Raw genomic sequence first — 22,548 nt, 5'->3', positions numbered from 1 at the left:
ATAGATAGATAGATAGATAGATAGATAGATAGATAGATAGATAGATAGATAGATAGATAGATAGATAGATAGATAGAGATATATTTTAGTTTTCCACATTCACTTTTATAAGATTTGGAGTTCCAATTTTTTTCTCCCTCCCTCCCTTGTCTGCCCTCTACCCAAGATGGCAAGCAGATAAATCCTTTTCCAGAGTATTTTCCCTCCTGTTATCAGCTTTCCTATCAACTAAGTCTTTGCCTATTTTTTGTTTTCATCTGTTTGAGTAAAAGTTTTGGTATGAGGTGTTATTTTTAAAAAAATCAAACTTACTTTCAATTTTTCCAAAGCAACCATTTTGGATTCATCTGTTCTCTGATATGAGCTGCCTTCTTTGAAAGAGACCTGAACCTTTTCCCAGTTATAACTATTTAAAGATACTGTACTTAATATATTTTATGGCAGCTAGATGACTTTGTGGACAGAGCACTGAGCCTAGAGTCAGGAAGACCTGAGTTCAAATTTGGCCTTAGACACTTAGTAGCTGTGTAAGCCTGGGCAAGTCAATTAACTTCTGTTTGCCTTAATACCCTGGAGAAGGAAATAGAAAATTACTCCAGTGTTTTTGCCAAGAAAACCCATGGACAGTATGGTCCAGGGGGTGACAAATAGTCAGACATGACTGAACAACAACCTTATTTTTATAGGTGTTTTCAGGGACTTTCTAGGGTAAATACGATCTTGCATGATTTTTATGCCTTTTGTACTGAATTTAGAAACTAATCCTTTTTGTGCATTATGAGTCCAATGTACACAAGTATAGGACACATGAGTACAAAGCAGTTCACATGGGAAATACATTTTACATAATTGTACATGTATAAAGTATATAAGATTGCTTGCTGTCTTGGGGAGGGGGAGGAAATGGAGGGAGGGAGGAAGAAAAATTTAGAACTCAAAATCTTATAAAAGTGAATGTTGAAAACTGCCATTTTGTAATTGAACTTGTAAAAATATAATTGGAAATTAGAGGGAAAAAATCTCCATAAAATTCTGCATCATGACATGGTAGACAAAAAAAAAAAACTAACGTAATCTTAGGCTATGTTAATAGGAGTCTAATAATAAACCACTCCTGGATGCTGAGGGATAAGGACATTGCATCCTCTGAGTGTGTGTGTGTGTGTGTGTTTCTGTGTCTGTCTGTTTGTCTGTCTTTCCTCTCTCCCTAAGGGGACCTTCTCAATTCTGGAATAGTAACTTGGTGATTGGATGAACTTCAGTACTGGGGAAGTCTGGCCTCTAATGAGAGGTGTTAGGCTCTTCTCACTCCAGAGGAAAATTACTTAAATGTAGGTTTGGTTCATATTTACATTCTTCATAAAGTGAAGAGTAGAAAAGTATACAATGTGCAATATAAATCAGGTATGGGACAGGTATTTATTTCCTGCACCCAAAAGAAATGTTATATATGAAAGATTTTCATCAGTTCATATTGACAAGACTTAAAACAGGTTACAGTAATTTGTAGTGGTATTACATTCGGCATGTGTTGACAGAAACTTAAACAAGTTAAATAAGCAATAGTACTGACTATTGTTAAACTCTGCTGGAAGGTTGAGACTTAAACATTAGAACATGAAATATTTTGTGGAACTGCCGAATAGGCATTGTTAAATTTTACCTAGACTCTATAAGGATCAAAAGACTTCAAGACCATGTCTTCTGGCAAGGCAGATCAGGGCTTTCTCATCAGTGGTCATCTTGTCAGGTGAAGAAATTTCCTTTACCTCCAGTCATCTTTGACTGGATCTAACCTCTCCAGCTCACAAGACTGGACCATCTCAAGATCACTATTTGGTCATTTAACATCAAACAAAGATCACAAAGTAGAACCATCAGATAGAAGCTTGGGCTCAACTCATGTTGAGTGCCGCAGTTCTATCTCCCATTGCCACACAGGAGTGGTCACTATAGGGGGTAGGTGGGTGGGAAAGGGTGACAAGCCCCCATCCCTCCAGCAAGAAGATTGAAGGGCACTCACATGCTTTGTAGCAGGGAAGAGAAAGAAATGAATGAAGGCGGTTCATTCCCTTTTAATGGTCAACTAGTCATCAGTTCCTCTGGCTCAGTGATTGATAAGGGGATTGCTTCATCATGTCCAAAGCACCCTTCAGTATTGAGTCACACATGACTGGCTGAGAGTAGCCAAGAACCTTGTAATCGCTAAGTGCTAAGCCCTGAGTAAACACATGTGATTGACTGGAATCAGGCAGAGAAGCCTTGTCACATTGTGTGAAACTACTGGTTACAGAAGCATAATATTAAATAGTATCCTATCCTAGTTAGACTGTATCTAAAGCTTTGTAGCCAGCCATGGGCACCACATTTTGCAAGGGACATTGAAAAATTGGAGGTTATCCAGAGAAATAAACCAAAAGAATGAGGAAACTTGGAACCATATGAAATAAAAACTGATTGACTGAACTAGGAATATTTTAATTTGAAGAAGGGAAGACTAAGGAGAAGACAGAAGGGGGGACATAAATATTTGAAGTTTCATTCAAACGTTTTTAAGGATTTTCATGTGAAAAAGGGATAAGACTTGTTCTTCTTGGCTCCAGAGGATAGGACCCAAGGGTGGAAGTTATAGGGAAATAGGTCTTTGACTCAATGTAAGGAAAAACCTCCAAACAATTAAAACTATCCCCCCCCAAAAAGTGGAATGGGTCCCCCAATCATGGAGGATCTTCAAGTGAAAGCTATGAATTACTGCTTGTCTCAGAATCACAAGTAGGGGTTGGACCAGATACCCTTGCATAGAACTGCAAAGCTAGGGGTGGCTAGGTGGCACAGTGAATAGAGCATCAACCCTGGTGTCAGGAGGACCTGAGTTCAAATCCAGCCTCAGATACTTAACATATACTATTGAGCAAGTCACTTAACCCCAATTGCCCTGCCTTCCCCCCTCCAAAAAGCAAGGAAAAAAAAGAACTGCAAAGCTAGGAGTGATTCCTGTTCTCCATTATCTCTGCTCCTTTGTGTTTCTTGCAGATGCTCGGGTAGGATGTGTGGCTCTCCGAGAGTGTGGGGACTATGTTGTAGCCCTTGGAACCCGGTTTGGCCTCTTGAACTGGGAAAACCAATCAGTGACAACTGTTTCTCGTCTTGAACAGGATAAACCAAACAATAGGTTCAATGATGGTAAAGTGGACCCGGCTGGAAGATTTGTGGCTGGTAAGAATGGAAATAGTAATAATAACTCATATTTTTACTGTTTCTTAAGGTTACCTCAATGCTTTCTTCACAATAACATTATAAGAGAGGTAGTAAAATATTGTCTGTTCTACAGATGAGGAAACTGAGTCTCAAAAAGACAAAGCATTTGTGTCAAAAAAATTAATATTGTATGCTGAACTGAAGGCATAAGTCTGACAGAAACAAATTTTATTTAGTTAATATTATTCCCAGTCCAAACATTTCTAGTTTAGAGACTAGCAAGTGTCTGAGGCAAGATTTGAACCAGGGTCTGCTAAGTAACCATTATACCACACTATCGCTCTCTCTTTTTTGTCTTTGATTCCTCAGTATCTAGCACAAATTAAATGATTGGTGAATGCTGATTGATTGATTTGGTCTTTGTAGGTACAATGGCTGAGGAGTCTAGCCCAGGAGTAAGAGAGAAAGAGCAAGGGTCTCTCTATACTCTCTTTTCGGATTGCTCTGTGGTGAGGCAATTGGACCGGCTGGGCATCTCGAATGGATTAGACTGGTCCTTGGATCACCAAATATTTTATCACATTGATAGCCTGACATACGCTGTGCATGCCTTTGACTATGACCTACAATCAGGGAATATTGGTATGAATATGATCTTATGTCCCTTTTTATTTCACTATTCCTGGAATGGCATTCTTATTAAGTCAATGGGTACAGATGATGTGAACATGAACTTGTTCTCCAAGGCAGGGATAGGGAAAAGGGCAGGAAAGCTTGAAAATGGTTCACTTAGGACAAATAATCAATATGGATGCTAATAAATTTATGGAATTCGTTACCCTAAGAGGTAATTCAAGAAAAATAGAAACAGATTCGAAAATAGTTTTGATAGAACTTGATGGATTATTAAGACAACCTACTGATACTTTAGGGTCTGTGCATTACCCTTGATGTAGCTACCATGGTATAGACCTGGCCATAGGACAAGTTGTGAAGCATGTGAATTTTTAAAAATGTAATTAAATTCTATTTTTTTTTAAATCAGTGGAAATCTACCTTCTCTCCTTCCTACTTTCCCCTCAATTGAGAAAGAAAGGAAGATAAAATTCCTGTTACAAGCATATATAGTCATTTATAGGCTCTCTGGGACTACTACCTGATTTAAAATACACAGTATCCTGGGATTCTCTCTTTCCCTTCCCCTAGTAAAACCTGCCCTTTGAAAAGTCTTTTTTTTAACCTTAATATGAATTTGTACATTTAGGACTTTTCACTTTAGGTTTAATTATAGAATCAAAGGGTCTCCTCCTCTTTAAGGAATTGTCCCCATTCCCCAGGTAGATGGAGGAGATGATTTAGGGCAGAGAAACATTGCTGATGGCCATGATATGTGTAGCTGCCTTCCTTGCCAATGAGTAAGGCCATCTATAGCAAAAAGACCACAACCCCTTTGATGATATGTTGCTTGGTGCACTAAGATATACAGAGTGTTGAACTGCCCAGGCTATGGGTCTAACCTGCCAAGGCAGTGCTTGGGTAGTAGAAGGAGGGCTGGGCTTGTAGTTAGAAGATCTGAGTTTGAGCCAGAGCTCAAAGAGTTTGAGCTCTGGCTCTGCTGCTACTCAGCTATTTGAACTTAGTGAGTCATGTATATTTTAGGAAAGAGGGTTTTTGTTTGTTTTAATCTGTAAAATGAGGGTTGGACTAAGTAACTTTTGAATTCACTTTGGGGATTAAAATTCTGTAAGTCTATGTGTGTACTTTCTTTCATCTAACTAAGATAACTGGTTTACCCAGATAGCAATGGAAAATTCATAACAACTCCCATTGTTATGAAACATGAAGAATATTGCTTTGATGTGTTGTTACAGAGCTGAAGATACTCGGGATCAGTGGTCACACTTTTCTGAATAATATTCCTTGACTCAGTCTGTATTTGCTGTTTGCTCTTCCTTGATACACACCAGTTTATTGTATGATAGATGCTCGTTAAATTGAATAGAAAAATGACTGAGTGGTGTTGTAATCTCTGTTCCTGGGGCAGCTGGGACTGGTGGATCATGTGATCTCTGGAGTTCTGAATTACAGTGGCTTAAGGCTGACTGAGTGTCTACACCAAGTCTGCCACCAATATGGTGAACCCCTGGGGGGCTCACCCTTTAAGGAAGAGTGAACAGCTTAAAATCAGAAGGTCAAAGCATCCATGCCAAAGAGCACTCAGATTAGGCCTGTGAGTGGTTGTTGAACTTCTAGGCTAGCAGAGGTAGAGAGAGGAAGGAAGGAAGGAAGGAAGGAAGGAAGGAAGGAAGGAAGGAAGGAAGGAAGGGAGGAAGGAAGGAAGGAAGGAAGGAAGGAAGGAAGGAAGGAAGGAAGGAAGGAAGGAAGGAAGGAAGGAAGGAAGGAAGGGAGGGAGGAAGGAAGAAACCCAAGCTACCAATAACTATATGAAAAAGTTCTAAATCATTAATAATTAGAGAAATACAAATTAAAACAATTCTGAGGTACCCTCTTGCACCTATTAGATTGGCTAAAATGACAGAAAAGGAAATTGACAAGTGCTGTGGGAAAACAGATATTTTAATACACTGTTGGTAGTGGTCCAACCATTTGTAATTATAGCTTTAACACCTATCAAACTATGTACACCCTTTGTCCACTAGGAGGTCTATATCCCAGAGAGGTGTCTATTCCCCCAGAGGGAATATGGAAGTGGACATAGTAAGAAATTAGTTCATAGAAAAAGACTTTGAGGGGTGGGGGGCAACAGTGTTGGTATTGAACTCAGAGTCAATGATACAGTGGCCAACGAAGATAATTCCGTTTTAGGTACAATCATGTAAAATAAAGCGGTTAGAACAAGGGAGGTGAAAGTCCTATTGTACTTTTTCTTGGTCAGACCACATCTCAGGTGAAGTCTTGGGATACCAGACTGGCTAAGGGACATGGATGAGTTTAAAGTAAATCTAGAGAGTGACCAGGATAGGTAGAGAGCACCAAACCATGCCATGTGAGGATCAATTAAAGGTACTGGAAATGAGTAATTAGGAGAAAAGAAATTCAGAAAGAAAAAAGTTTGAGGAAAGAAATATGTTTTCAAGTAATGAAGATTAATCGCCTGAAAGAGGAAATAGTGTTATTCTTCTTGGTCTTGGAGCATGGAAATTACAGGGAAGGTGGAATTTGATTCAGCATTAAGGAAAACAATTTCCTAATAATTAAAACTATTCCAAAATGAGACTGGCTGCTTTGAAAGGTGGTAAGTTTCCCATCACTGGAGGTGCTTAAATGGCAATTGATATTGTCGAGGTTATTGTAAATGGGATTTATGATTTGAGTACAAGTTGGTATAATGGGCTGGGAACAAGTGGGTATAATGGACTCAGACCCAGGAAGTTTGCATTTGAAATTGGAATGGAATTTTAACAAGATTAAATGCTATAGCTAACAGTTAACAAAAGGAAGTTTACTTTGTCATAGCAGAAGGATATTCAGAGTAGAGAAGATATGTTCATCCAGGATAAATCGTTGATTCAGTAGAGAACACCTGATGACCTGTGGTTGTAAGCTTTAGTCTCTCAAGCCATCACACCTCAAGGACAGTTTCCTTACCACTTAAGGAAAATCTAGCCTAACTTTCATGGAGGTATGGGAGTGGCACTTAGAACATTTTCTTAAGATAGTTGGACTAGCTTACCTTTAAGGTCCCTTCTAACAATGAGATTTTATAAGTTTATGATTTTATAAAAAATCTCCATTCTTGCTCTCCTTTTATAGCCAATAGAAGGCTTCTCTATAAGCTAGAAGAGGAAGAAAGAATGCCTGATGGTATGTGCATTGACACTGAAGGGAAACTGTGGGTGGCCTGCATTGATGCTGGAAGAATAATACGCGTGGACCCTGAGACAGGTAAAATATTGCAAATGAGATTCTGGAATTTTTTGTCAGGTATGGGATTGTGTTTTGGATGGGTTGTAGGCATTTCTAGTTGGAATTGGGATGCTCATATGCTGATTTCATAAAGACAGAAATTAGATAATAGTCACTGATTTGTCAAATGACACTTGCCCTCACTACTCTTGCAGTCTTTCATTTTTCTTATAGAATTTATTTATGCTAGTTTATCTTCTTGCAGTCTTTCATTTTTCTTATAGAATTTATTTATGCTAGTTTATCTTCCTATATGGACCAAAGTCCCTCAAAAGTCACAAGCAAAATGATTTTCACATCAATCTGATCAAATTTTAAATTCACAAGAGGATATGGCTATTTTTTTGGCATCTTCAACAAATATTTATTAAGCATCTATTATGTGCAAAATATAATAATGAACAGGGGCATACAGAGTATTCACATCTCTGGTGTAAGGGCTTGCCAAACCCTTTTCAGAGCTGCTCATTCACCTTTGGTGTCTATCTGGCACTCAGCTCTACCTGTGGCTCCAAGAAACTATAGCATGTACAACAACCATACCCAGATAAAACCATCTCACAGCAGATGAGCTAAACCAGGATGAGGGTAACTGACAAGCCTCAGTACTGTGGGTGAGTTAGGATGTGTTAGCTGGGATGTCTACCCCAAGCATGTGGGTGGGGGGGAGGAATATGAGAAGTGTAAGCTGAGGTATCAGCGGAGCAATGGATTATTGGAAAGGTAGGAGTATGAGAAGTCAGGGCTGGAAACAGAGTTCTAGTTCTGGCACCATGTTTTAGGGACATTAATAGACTGGAGAGAGTCCAGAAGGGAGCAACCAGAATGATGAAGGACCTTGAACAGATGTCATAGGACAAGTAGTTGAAAGAACTGGACATGCTTAAGCCTGGAAAAGAAAAGACTCAGGGGAGCCACAACAGTTGTGTTTAAGTGTCTAAAAGACTATCTCAGGAAAGACAGATTAGATTTGTTCTATTTGGCCCTAATGGACAATGGTAGAAGTCACAAAGGGGACAATTTATGCTTGATGTCAGGAAAAATTCCCTAAAAAATTGATCAGTTCATAGTAGAAGGTGCTGCCTCATTGGAAGTTTTCAAGACATTGCATAATAGCTAGCATTTCTATAGCACTTCAAAATTTGCAAAGTGCTTTATATTCATCATCTCATTTGATCTTCATAATAACCCAGTGATGTCAATGTTTTATCCCCATTTTACGGATGGGGAAACTGAGGCCAAGGGAGGCTAAGTGAATTGCTTAGGGGTCAAACAGTTAGTAAGCATCTGAGACAGGATTTGAACTCAAGTTTTCCTTAGTTCACATCTATTCACTCAATCCATTGTGCCACCTAGCGGCCTGGATGACCACTAGTTAGTTAGGTTCATGATAGTGGAGATTCCTTTAGGGTAGGGGGTAGGTTACATGTCTGCTGAGATCCCTTCCAACTTTCAGACTCTGTGATCCTTTGAATTAATATGGGGGAGTCATCTTCACAAAAGTGATCATTGAAATATTGGAACCAGATTAGATTTTCCAGGGAAGAGAGTGTAGTGGAAGAAGAGAAGGTAAAAACCTTAGGGAACATGAGGCAGCAAGAATTATTTACCAAAATGCCAAAATTTACATTTGGAAAGCAAGAAGGAGTCAAGAAGTCAGGAAACAGGAAAGGAGATGTAGAATGAGTCACATGAGGAGAAGCAGGATAGGTTAATATAAGTAATGGGAGCCAAGGGAAAAGAGATGATAAAAAAAAAAAAAGATGGTGGCTGGAGGTGTCAAATGCTATCGAAAGGGTAAGGAGGATAGTTGTATCAATTCTGACAAATTTTTTAAAATGATAAAATGAAGACTCTTTTTTTATAAAGTGAATGACTGCCTCTAACTGTGTCTCGTTGTATGTTTGCATTTTTGTATATGGAGTTTCAAAATTTGGAACTAACACATTTATTTTGCCATCTGGTGGTATGCATCTGAGGCATTTTGTTTTAGCTTTAGCAATGCAGGAAGTAGAAAAGAACATTCAGATGGTTTTTACATCTTGTAACTAGCCAAGGGCTTGGAACTTTTGGGGAAATAAATTTCCTCATTTTCTGTGTTTTGAATTGTATTTACCTAAAAGGATTGATAAACTACACAACATTCAGAAGAGGGTGAAGAGTCTGGCTTAAAGATCATGCCCCTAGGAGGATCAAATGAAAGAACTAGGGAGATGTTTAGACTAGAGAACAAAAGGGAATAGGGATACAATAGCTGCTTATGTATAGGAAGAGCTGGCATGCAGAAGAATTACCCTTTTTCTGCCTGGCCCTAGAGGACAGAAATAGAAGCAATGGGTGGAAATTAAAGAGGCGAATTTTAATTTGATATGAAGACTAACCTAATAATAAGAACCATCCCACAGTGGAATGGACAGAACAGGAAGTAGTGAGATCAAATGAGATCAAATTTGTAAAGTGCTTAACACAGTGTCTAGCACATAACAGATACTTAATAAATGTTTTTTCTCTTCCTTTTCCCCTCCTTGGAGCTCTTTTTTTAATTATTATTTTGGGGCAGTTGTGTGGCACAGTGAATAGAGCACCGGCCCTGGAGTCAGGAGGACCTGAGTTCAAATTCGACCTCAGACACTTAACACTTACTAGCTGTGTGACCTTGGGCAAGTCACTTAACCCCAATTGCCCTGCCTTCCCCCCTTCAAAAAGACAAAAAAAAAGGAAAAGAAAAAAATTCATTTTATTTTTAATTTACAGAATAAAACAAGCATTTCCATAATGTAATATAATAAAAAAGATGATTGCACATGAAACTGCAAGTCTGTTATGTACAACTTGCTATTTCTTTTAAATATACAACAAAATTACCATGTAAATTTCTTTTTTTTCCTTTTTTTCTTCCCTCCCTCCACCCTGCCCTAGAGATGGCCACCATTAGACACAAATAGATGTAGATATATAGATGCATATATATATATATATATGTAAAATAATTCCATGCATACTTCTATTTATCAGTTCTTCCTCTGGATGCATATAGTGTTTTCTTCATATTTCTTTTATAATTAATTTGGGTATTTATGATAGTCAAAATAATAATAGTCACTCAAAGTTGTTCTTAAAGTAATGTTGTTGTTACTGTATACAATGTTATCTTGGATCTGCTCATTCTGCTCTTCAATATTTCATGCAAATCTTTCTTGGACATCTTAAAGCAAAGGCTTAAAAGGTATGTTGTAGAGGGGTTTCTCATTTAGGTTTAAGTTAATCAACAAGAATTTATTGTGTGGGGGTGGCTAGGTGGAGCAGAGAATAGAGTACCAGACCTGGAGTCAGGAGGACCTGAGTTCAATTCCAGCCTCAGACACTTAACACTTATGAGCTGTGTGACCTTGGGCAAGTCACTTAACCCCAGTTGCCCTACCTTCCCCGCTCCAAAAGGAAAAAAAAAAGAATTTATTAAGTGCCTACTGTGTGCCAGGCACTGTCCAAGGTGCTGATATAAATAAGTAAAATGAAGCAATGCCCTCTTGCACTGAGTTTACTTTACCTCCTAACTGTATCTCAACCCAGGGAGGTTTAAATGACTTAGCCATGTTCACACAGCTAGCATGAGTCAAGAAGATGAAATCAAACCTAAATCTCTTCTGACTCCAAGTCCAGAGGTCTTTCTGATACACTATGTTACTTCTTTAAATACTAAAATGCTAAATATTAAATGTTTTCCTCGGGACTTATGAGCATGATTAAGTCTGTCTTAATTGTAGCCAAAATGTCATGGTTTTGAATGGAGATTCTTCCCATAGGAAACTTCTTATTGAAGGTGAAAGAGGTAATATAATTCTAGGAGTACCAGGAAGGACTCCCTACCTCATAAAAAATATCCCCCCTATCTGGTGTCTGATGCCCAGAATTCCTTTAATGATCCCTCATTAAAACCTTTCATTCTGCCACCAACATTATCTACATTGTATTATATTTTCATTTATTTTGTTAAACAATTCCCAGTTATATTTTAATGTGATTCAGGTCATACTTGGGGTAGGTTACTTGTGGTCTATACACAGGAGCTTGGTACCTCTGCATTATACTATCCTGCCTTGTATTATCATACCATGAATTAAAAGGCTGATTTCAGGGTATTTCTCTTGCAGCTCTCCCTGAGCCCAAGGGCTAGTTATAACTCTATAAAATGTGAGAGGTTTCCTTTAATTCTTATAGGAAAAAGACTGCAAACAGTGAAAATGCCCACTCCTAGGATAACATCTTGCTGCTTTGGTGGGAAGGACTACTCTGAACTCTATGTCACTTCAGCCTCTGATGGCTTGAGCCAAGAAGAATTGATAAGAGAACCCCATGCAGGAGAGATTTTCAAGGTACTGAGACCATGGATCCTTTTACTCATCTGTTTGTGCAGCAAAATAAGCCACTAGCTGGGCTGTTATAAAAAATGTACTTTATAAACCTTAAAATGCTATATAAATATGAAGGCAACAAGCATTTATTTAGCTCTTAGTACTTATATTATTGGGAGACTAGGTGGTACAGTAGAGAGAGAGAAAATCAAGTCCTGAGGTCAGGAATACCTGAGTTCAAATCTAACCTTGGACACTTACTAGCTATGTGACTCTGGGCAAGTCACTTAACCATGTTTGCCTTAGTTTCCTCATCTGTAAAATGAGCTAGAGAAGAAAATGGCAAACCACTCCAGTATCTTTGCAAAGAAAACTCCAAATGGGGTCATGAAGAGTCAGACATGACTGAACAACAATGACTCACATTATTATTATGTAAAGCATAATAATAAGAAAAATAATATTATTCATGTTCCTAAGACATTTAGGAATCTCTGATAACTCCCTGGAAGAACTTGACTAGAGTACATTTATACTGTCTACCAAGAAGAAAGTTATTGAACTATAAATAATATCTCATGGGTAATGTTTAAACTCCTTTATATAATAATTCTGAATAAATAGGCATAGGGACGGGTGGTAGACCTATGGTATAACTGATATAGGTGAGGAAACTCCCAATGTCAATGCAATTTGACATCTCTGCAGTTTGTAGTCTTAGAACTTAGACAATCTCTTATATCAATAAGGAATTAAGTGACTTGCCCTGAATCACATGGACAGTCTATTAAAATGAAAAATTAAATATTAAAATAATTAAAAATAATCACACGGACAGAGATTAAAATTAAAACAAGATCTTTGTACCTTTGAGGTGAGTTCCCTTCTCATATTACTAGTAATGTAGGTTTAGATTCTGAAACCCAACACATCCATTTCACAAAGAATTTCCTTGCTAGTTAATAGTCAAGTGAGCACATCTTTTTTTTTTCTTTTTTTTGGAGGGCAATTGGGGTTAAGTGACTTGCCCAAGGTCACACGGCCAGTTTTTGTGCCAAGTGTCTGAGGCCGAATTTGAACTTAGGTCCTCCTGACTCCAGGGCCGATGCTCTATTCACTGTGCCACCTAGCTGCCCCAAGTAAGCACATCTTGAATAAAAAGATGTTCCGTGAAACACAAAAAGTTTCTTGGGCAGTATTCCTGCCTGTGATCTATTCATTGTAGTGAATATGCCAGAAATTTTCCAAGACCCCATAATATTATGCTGTGTAGCTGATAATAAAACTGTACAGTTCTTTTTGAAGTATTATCTATTTTACACTTTTTAATTAATTATATAAATAGAACTTCTATTTCACGTAGGTTTAATTTGAATGAGTGAGTCAAGGAGATTGTCACATAGTGGATGGAGGACTGGGCCTAAAGTCAGGAAGACTCATCTTCCTGAGTTCAATTATGGCTTCAGATACTTCCTAGCTGCGTGATCCTGGGCAAGTCACTTAACCATTTGCCTCAGTTTCCTCATCTGTAAGATGAGCTGGAGAAGGAAATGGCAAATCACTTGTGTCTCTGCCAAGAAAATCCCAAATAGGGTCACAAAGAGTCAGAAAAGACTGAAAAATGACTCAACAACAACCACAAAAAAAAGACACCAAACAAACCCAATAGGAGATTTCTAGAAGATATTGTTTGGTGTTTTTCTAATTTTTTTTGCTTTCTTGATAATGATAATAATTAACTTTCATATAGCACTTTCAAATGTGCAAAGCACTTCACAAATATTACCTCATTTTATCCTTACAACAACCTGGTAGGTAGGTAGGGTCTAGTATTATTCCCCAGAAACTAAGGTGCCATTCCTGTACTCTAGAAGTAGGCTATGACTTTTTATCCATTTAACAGATATTCATTGAGTGTTTGTTCCTTACATAGCATTGAGAAGAATACCAAGTATGATATAAAAAAAAATGTTAGAGGACATGGTATCTGCCCTCAATTAGTTTCCAATACAATTTTGGAAGTAGGAATTTCCAATAGTAATAAAACAGTATTAAATAAAACAGCTTTATTCAATAAAATAAATAAAACAGTTAAGTAACAGTGGAAGGCAGTATGGAATTAGCCCCCCAAAAGGCACAGACAATCAATGCTCTTACAATTCAAAGAAGAAACTCATTGTAGACTGATCTTGGTCGGAAGGCCCTGATGAATAGGATGAGACTTTGATTGGTTGTGTTAGTTTCTTCTCCCAAGGGAAAAAAAAATATTTTTTTTAATGGGAAATGTGCCCTTTGGTCGACATAGCAAATTGAATTGAAGATTTTTCCTTTATCTCTTTGTGTTTTTGTTCTGTTTTGGAAATAGCTGATTAATAAACACCAATGGTGGGATTTGAACCTGTCCAGCATCCAGACAACAGCTCATGATGTCTTGAGATTGATTATTCAATACTGAAAAAAGAAGACAGTGAAGGACTCTTAGAAAAGAGAATTTTTAATCATTTTTATTCAGCTATCAGTGGCTCACAAATAAAAGGCCTGATTTTCCCCCCACCCCTACCCCGGATGACAGCATTCCACTTTTAGGCAGTGCAAATCTCAGATTTATTGAGAGGGAGGTGTCTTGACAGTTGAGAAAATAGCTGTTGTTTGAGCTAAGTTGCTGCTCATACACAGCAGGGGGTCACATCCATCACCTCTATTATCAACTGTGTCTTTGGCTTTAAAATCGACACGTTAGATCATAGTTCCCCATCATGATTCCAAGAATCAAAGGAGATGGAAATGATTTACATTTTAATCTGTTTTATTCTAACAGGTAACTGGCCTGGGTGTGAAAGGGATCCCTCAGTATTCCTTTGCAGGTTGAACACCCACAGGTCACAAAAATTTCAACAAGAAGTCTTCCGCACGAAGCTTCAGAGGGATTGGAACCTGTCACAGTCCACTCTAGTACTTAGCTCTGGCCTTGTATTCTACCTCTCTCATGGCTCCTTAACTGACTTAGACAATAAAGATATATACATTATGCTGAGAGCTCCCCCCACCCTGGTTACATTCTTCTTGACTTTTATTGTTTTTGTTTGCTCTCCCAGTATGCATTTGTGTTTAGTTGCAGGCATGTATAAGAAAGTCATATTCAAGTGCTATCACTATGTAGTACTGTACACAATTTCTATGTAGTGACTGATTCCTTTATGAGAGGTCACAGACAAAAGTTGTATGGGATGAGAAACCATCTAGCCTTCCACCAGAACATCAAAGTTTATGTAGCATGGGCATCTTGCCATCTTCTCTGCTGCAGCCATATTACCCACCAAGACCAGTGTACCCTCCAGATAGGATTAATGGAATTAATCAATCTAAGTTTGGGATTTTGCCCTGGGATTGAACAGTCTTGATTAGTGAGTGAGTGAGTGAAAATTCATCTCAACCCACTGTATCTAGTTGACTCCACATCACACCTCACACTGCATCTACCCATACACCAAGAAAGACTCTAGGACCAACCTACTATTGATATCTTGCCTTATTGCCCTCCCACATACTCTCACGTCATACCCACCCCCTACTCTATTTCACCTCTTGCCCTTAGTATGAGAACAATAGTCAAATAATACTACCATTTCCATTGGAAAGAATGTGACTATCTCTTGCCCTATTCCCTCACCCACCCAGTTACATTGCCTTCAAAATCCAAGGCTGCCTACTGTAGCCACAACTTTCCTATATGAGGTGTATCACTGATTAGAATGTAAGCTCCTTGAGGGTAGAAACTATCTCACTTTTGTATTTGTATCCCCAGTGCCTAGCATTTAAGAAATGATTGTTTATTGATTGTCGATAAATCATCAATCAACTTATTGATTGATGAATGTGTAATTGAAGTGTGGATGGGTTGGAATTTCCCATTGTTGAAATCACAAATCCATTGAATAATTGAAGAATAAATCAACTAAACCCCTCTCTACTGTAGTGTGCTTGAATTCTTAGCATGAGTGTGTGTGCACATTCATATATGGTATTACTATAAAGACTATGCTAATTTTTCCACCCTCAGCCTTATAATGCAAATCACATTTTTTTCCTATAGAATCAAAGAAATAATTATGGATTATGTTCCAAATAAATCAGAGATATTGCTGTCTAGAGCCATGATTTCCTGATTCCTTCTTTGGAGAAAATGCCCTCTGTTAAAGGAGAACAAGAATTGCTCTGCATCTTATTCTGGAGAACTGCCAAAAGTATTGAGAGGTTAAGTGACTTACCCACAGGCATATATCCAGGATGTGTCAGAGGCAAGACTCCAACTAGGACTTCTTGACTCTAAGGGCAGTTCTTGATCTGCACTGCCCACAGGTAGGACCAGCAGATTGTTGTAAAAGCAAAAATACAGTCACTATATACTGCCACAGTCCTGGAGAACTTTCAACTCCCTTATTTTATAAGTGGTAAAACTGAGGCCTGGGAAGATTAAAGGACCTTCCTCAAGATTCTTTAACTTTTGAAAAATGGACCAGGACTACAGGCCAGGGTTTCTGATTTTTTAAGCCCATTCATTCTTTTTTCTTTCTTAATGTCCCACTAATGCCTTTTGTTCTAATATTGTTGTCATTTTTGACAGCTAAATAGCATAGTGGATAGAGCTGTGTACCTGGAGTCAGGAAGACTTGAGATCAAAGACTTGGTCTGGCCCCCAGACACTAGCTGTGTGACCCTGGACAAATCACAACTTCTGTCTCAGTTTCCTCAGCTGGGGATAATAATAGCATCTACTTTCCAGGTTTGCTATGAGGTAATGAGATAATGTTTGTAAAGTGCTTAGCACAATGCCTGGCATATAGTAGGTGCTTAATAAATGCTTATTTCCTTCCCCTCCCCTCCTTTCTGGATATGCACTATTGTTGAGGCAGTTTGAATGGTAGAAGGAACATTGACTCTGTATTGAGAAGACTCAGGTTCAAATCCCTTTTGTTATGTTTGCTATTTGTGTGACTGTGGCCACGTCCCTTAATATTACTGGATCTCAATTTCCTAGTCAGTTAAGAAAAATGAGAGTTGGCTAAATAGCCTCTGAATTCTCTTCTGTTTCTAATGTAAAATTCTGTGATCCTGCTGTCCTTCTTTCCTTCCTACTCCACATTGCAACTGAACCTTTGCTTGTAATAATGACAAACAGTTCAAGAAAAACAACAGAAGTGCTGTCGGAATTCTGAGCAATCAGGAAGGTGATGCCAGAACTTGCAAGTGAATTGGCTTTTAAGTGAGGGAGGGCTCTGCAAAGCCACCAGTTGCACTGGTATTCCCTCACTCCTCTTCCTTATCTCTTCTCTGGAACCAAGATGGGTTATTCCAATCACCCAGTTTAACTTCGTGGTATGGCAGAAAGAACACTGACTCTCTATTCTAAGAACCTTGGGTTTAAATCCTGACTAATACTACCTGTGTGACCTTGAACAAATCACTAAACTTTCTTGAGCCTCAGTTTCTTCACCTATAAAATGAGACAGTCAGAATAGATGGCCTCAGAGGTTCTTTCCAGCTCTAGACCAATGATCTTAGCGATCTTTTCATTAATTTTGTTGCCACAATTATCTACATTTTTCAGGTTCTTCTTATTTCACTCAGTTTCAATTCATTCACATCTTCCTATGTTTCTCTGAATTCCTTATATTCATTCTTTCTTATTGTGAGTTACAATCATATACATTCAGTTTGTCAGTCATTCTCCAGTTGATGGACACCTACCTACCTTGCTTCTAATGTTTTGCTTCTCAAAAAGTGCTGCTGTAAATATTTTGGTATATATGAGACCTTTCTTTCTGTCTTTGACTTTAGAGCATATACCGAGTTGGAGGCTCTCTGGACCAAAGGATATAAAGACATTAGGCATTCTTCTAGAATAATTCCACATTTTTTTCTCAGAGCAGTTAGACTAGTTTATAGTTCCATTAACAGAGTTTTGTGCCTGTCTTCCCACAGCACCCTTAACAGTAGCTGATTGCTTTTTTTGTTTTTAGTTACCTTTTCCAGTTTGCTCAATGGGAGGTAAGACCCCAGAGTTATTTTAACTTGTATTTTTATTAATATAAGTGATTTGGAGCAAGTTTTCAATTGGTCATTAATATATAGCACTTCTTTTGAAAACAGCATCTTTTGAGTCTTTATCTACTGGGTAATATACAATGTACTTTCTATGATGCTGCATTCCTGATTAGTCTTATAAAATGGTTTTAAATATAATAGATAGCCTCTACAAAAGTCTGTACATGTACCAAATGCTAAATACAGTATGTGTGTCTGACCCATCTAAAACCAGCTGGCTACAATGAACACTTCATTATTATTTTGTTTGCCTTAGAATTTAGAAAGGAGATGATTCAGGCTGCTTAAGCCTCATTGAAAAGCCATTTAAGCAAGTTTGAACTGACACCTTCCTTTCATCTTGAAATATTTCCCCATAGCAAGCAAAAGCATTCGGAATCAGTCACTAGGTGAGTCTTTTAAAACAAAAACTAAAGTAAAAAAAAATGTATGGTCTAAACTATTTAGAGGAATTTAGCTATGAATTTCTAAAAAAAAAAAAAAACAATGGGAAACTCTATAATTCCATTTTATTCATCTGGTTTCCTTGGTCCTCCTAATTCTACTCCAAACAATATCAATAGGGCAGCCTTAAAAAGGAAGAGAGCCCACACGTGAGCAGTCTAAAGTGTGTGTGTGTGAATAAGCCAAGAGGGGAAGACAGTCATTCTCTTTTATATTAGTGATGCGAAGTGCTTACAGGCTGATTATGAGTCTATCAGCAACATCAAGGTTTGTTTTAATCCCACCACTCAAAGCCACCTTCTTCTGCCACCTACTGCGTCTCTGACTCACAATCCACATGGGATTGTGGTATAGAAACTAACACTGAAGTGTAGGTGTTAATTAGGATTTAGGCAGTCATAGAAAAGAGTACAATGGGAAGGCTAGAGAGAATGTGTATATATATGTTTATGTATTGTATATGTACACATAATTGTGTATCTGTATGTATATAGCTATAACATTAGTGTAGGTTCAGGGCTCACAATCCTAGTCTTTCTTAAGCAGCCTTTCTCCTCTTCAATTTTGGGTCTAATTTATTATCCCTCTGCACTTTCTGTCCAACACATATAGATCTATGGGCTGTCTATCCAACTGCATGTCATGATTAGAACTGCAGGCATTCTTCATCCATTTGGTTTTTCCTGTATGGAAAGTTATGTCAGATTCTTTTGAGAGACTATGGATCATGATGTATCAGATGGAAATATTAAAAGAAAATTCAATGAACACAACATAATCTGCAATAGATTGTTCAACTGTGTCTTCATATAGTGTTTCAATATGGCTTCAGGTTATCATGTCTCTTCATAGAGTGATACTTCCCATCATTTCCTTTAAAATTCATCTGTTATGAACAGAGCACCAGTCCTGGAGTGAGGGGGATCTGAGTTCAAATCTGGCCTCAGACACTTGACACACTTACTAGCTGTGTGACCTTGGGCAAGTCACTTAACCATAATTGCCTTGCCTTCACCCCTCAAAAAAAATCATCTGTTAGCCCTGTCAGTAGGAAAGGTATAATAAAAGCTCACTACTTAGTGTTCTGAGGTTTGGAAAATACTTTATACATATTTTTTTATTTGAATCTCACAACAACTCTGTAAAGGGAGGTGCTATTATCAGTCCCATTTTAGAGATGAGGAGATTTCTGAGGCTCAGAAAGAATAAGTACCTTTCCCAGGCTCACATAAATAATGAGTGTATGAGGCAGAATTTCTGCCTAATTCTTCCTGACTCCACATCCCTCTGGTCTCTATATTATACCACTCTGACTCTATTTACAGACTGAAATCTCCCGATGCTCATGTCTTTTCTATTTGTCAGTATTAGAATTGGTCATTCTTCCTCTTACTTGGCAAGAGAACCCAATTATCACACTGTTTATTGACACTGGGCTCTCACCTACCTTTGCTCCTGGTGAAGCTGTGTTCTCAACAGTTCTTGGGGAAATACTTGGCCTATAAGGATTTGAATTGTGAGCCAGAGAGGCAGTGGGACAGAAGAAGGAGGTTTTGAGTGGTGGGTTGCTGTTGGTTGACACATAATGGCCTGTAAGCATTCCCTATCACTAATAGGAAAGACAATGACTCAGCTTTAGAGAATGACATTGACTTTAGAGAATGACTTGGCCTTAGAGAATGACACTGGCTTTAGAGAATGACACTGTCTTTAGAGAATGACTCGGCCTTAGAGAATGACACTGGCTTTAGAGAATGACACTGTCTTTAGACTGCTGGGTTCTTTTCCTTTTTAAGGCTGCCCTGTTGCTTTTGTATGGAGTAGAAGTAGGGGGACCAAGGAAGCCAGATTAAAAAGATGGAATTGTAGAGTTTGCTGGTTTTTAGAAATTCACAGCTGAATTCCTAGGGGAATACTTGGCCTATAGGGAAGGGAATAAGCCTTTTGAAAGAACCTAAGTGTCACCCACTGTTAATCCCTGCCTCTTTTTTTTTAATGTTATTTTATTTAATCCTCCCAAAAACCCTGCAAGGTAGGCGCTATTAGTATCTTCATTTTATAGTTGAGGAAATTGAAGCAGAAGTTAAGTGACTAGCCCGAGTCCACACGGCTGCTAAGGTGTCTGAATCTGGATTTGAACTCAGGTCCTCCCAACTCCATGCTCAGTGCTCTGTCTGCTGCACCAGCTGCCACAGCACTGGCCTTGATCATGGTGTCTGATCACAGGGACCTGATATTTGTGAAGCCCTTTGCAAACCGTACGATGCTACACGGATGCCATCTCTTACTATTATTATAAAGTCACAGAATTTGTCACAGAATCTCAGAGTTCGAAGGAGCCTTGCAGGTCAGCTGGCAGTGTTGCCTTGTACAGCATTCTTATAAAGTGTTGATCCAGCCCACCCATGAGCACTTCTAGTGAAAGGTTAGGGTACTCCCTCATGCTTTGCCAAGACTTGTCTATTCAGCTTCCCCTCTAAAGCCTCACAGGATAAATTTAATTCCTCCAGAGTCATGAAAGCCTCTTTAAATACTGGAAAACTGCTCTCAGACCTCCCTAAATCTTTTCCTTCCTTGGCTTGTTATCTCTATTTCATAGATTTAGAACTAGAAAGGAACTTATATGTCATTGAATTCAACCCCCTCATTTTCAGAGTAGGAAACTGAGGCCCAGAGAGGGAAGTGACTGGGTCAAGGTCACGCGAGTAGTCAGCGTCAGGGTTTGGACTTGAATTCTCTGATTTCTGAGCTGCTGCCCATGAAACCACTCTTCATGTGGCACAACTTTTAGATACTTTGTCTCACTTGCTCTTTTCTGGACATTTATTGCTGTTGCTGCTGTTGTTTAGTCATTTTTTTTAAACAAGTCTGACTCTTCATGACCCATTTTGGGGTTTTCTTGGCAAAGTTACTGGAGTGGTTTGCCATTTCCTTCTCCAGCTTATTCTATAGGTGAGGGAACTGAGGCAAACAGGGTTAAGTGACTTGCCCAGGTTCATACAACTACTAAGTGTCTGAGGTTGGATTTGAACTCAGATCTTCCTGACTCTAGATCTGGTGCTGTCTGCTGTGCCACCTAGCCCCTACTCTGGGCATGCTATAGTTAATTAATGCCCCTCTTCAAATGTGCTATCCAGACCTGAATGCAACACTGTGACCTGACGAGTATAGAATACAGCGGGACCATGACCTGCCTTTTTGTGGACTGCTGATATTTTTATTAAGGCAGCCTGTGTTCTGTCACATGGGAATGGCTGCCCAAGTCAGAAGACTCAGTGTAATTACATGGTTTTATATGTTAGTTGTTTTTGTTTTTTGTTTGTTTGTTCGTTTGTTTTTACCAGCAATACCACTACTGGATCTATTTCCAAAGATGATTAGGGAAAAAGGAAAAGAATCTATATGTTCTAAAATGTTTATAGCAGCTCTCTTTGTGGTGGCCAAGAACTGAAAATTGTGGGGACGCCCAGCAGTTGGGGAATGGCTGAGAAAGTTGTGGTACATGATTGTGGTGGAATACTATTGTGCTATAAGAAATAATGAACTCTCTGATCTTAGAAAAACGTAGACTAGGGGTGGCTAGGTGTCACAGTGAATAGAGTGCTGGCCCTGGAGTCAGGAGGACCTGAGTTCAAATCTGGCCTCAGACACTTAACACACAGACAAAAAAAACTAGCCGTGTGACCTTGGGCAAGTCACTTAATCCCAATTGCCTTACCTTCCCCCCTTCAAAAAAGCGAAAAAAAAAGAAAAAAGAAAAGAAAAACATAGACTTGCATGAAATAAGGAAAAGTGAAATGAGCAGACCCAAGTACTTTGCAAATAGTAACAGCAATATTATTTTAAGAACAACTTTGAGCAACTAAGTCATTCTTGACTATAATAAATACCCAAATGAACTATAAAGGACATATGAAGGAAGATGCTATCTGAATCCAGAGAAAGAACTGATACATAGAAGTATATATAGAATGGTTTTACACACACACACACACACACACACACACACACATATTTGTGTCTAATGGTAGCCATCTCAGGGGAGGGGATGGAGGAGGGAAGAAAAAAAAGCAAGTTTTTACATAATAACTTTATTATATATTTAAAAGAAAAGGCAAGTTGTACATAAATAGATTAGCAATTTCATGTGCAATCATCTTTTTTTCTAGTCTACTATCTTATGGAAATGCTTGCTTTATCTCTTACCTTCAGAATAAAATAAATAAAGCTTAAAAAAATAAATGCACATGACTTCATACATTTGGCTGAATAATCCTTCTTCCCCTGAGCCTCAGTTTCCTCATCTGTAAAAAGAAGGATTTGGAATTGATGGCCTCTAAGGTACTTTCCAGCTCTTAATCTATGATTCTATGAATTCATGATTAAGCTTGCTATCTACCTCAAAATAGAAAGCTGATGAACTTGGAATGAAGATTGAAGCATCTTTTCCTTTTTTCTTTCTTTCTTTCTTTCTTTTTCTTTCTTTCTTTCTTTCTTTCTTTCTTTCTTTCTTTCTTTCTTT

At 38.4% G+C, this 22,548-nt stretch overlaps 1 protein-coding gene across 3 annotated transcripts in view; it reads left to right on the top strand.

Moving 5' to 3' along the window:
• LOC138149708 (regucalcin-like) overlaps positions 1 to 22,548 on the top strand; it is a 79,771-nt gene that overhangs the window by 48,595 nt on the left and 8,628 nt on the right. Inside the window, exons 3-7 of one of the 3 annotated variants that reach the window (XM_069072915.1) lie at positions 3,034 to 3,216; positions 3,625 to 3,840; positions 6,973 to 7,104; positions 11,344 to 11,498; positions 14,296 to 15,445. In XM_069072915.1, the coding sequence (XP_068929016.1) occupies positions 3,034 to 3,216; positions 3,625 to 3,840; positions 6,973 to 7,104; positions 11,344 to 11,498; positions 14,296 to 14,346 (737 nt within the window). In that variant the 3' untranslated portion in view covers positions 14,347 to 15,445. Of the gene's footprint in view, positions 1 to 3,033; positions 3,217 to 3,624; positions 3,841 to 6,972; positions 7,105 to 11,343; positions 11,499 to 14,295; positions 15,446 to 22,548 lie in introns of those variants that run through there. The other 2 variants (XM_069072914.1, XM_069072916.1) reach the window with 2 other exon arrangements.

The sequence above is a fragment of the Petaurus breviceps genome, unplaced genomic scaffold, assembly GCF_028583685.1.
Source record: "Petaurus breviceps papuanus isolate PSGF00001 unplaced genomic scaffold, PetGlider_PUasm1.0 90849, whole genome shotgun sequence".
NCBI lineage: Eukaryota > Metazoa > Chordata > Mammalia > Diprotodontia > Petauridae > Petaurus > Petaurus breviceps.
The sequence above is the reverse complement of the archived record's forward strand: the minus strand, read 5'-3'. Positions and strand labels throughout refer to the sequence as shown.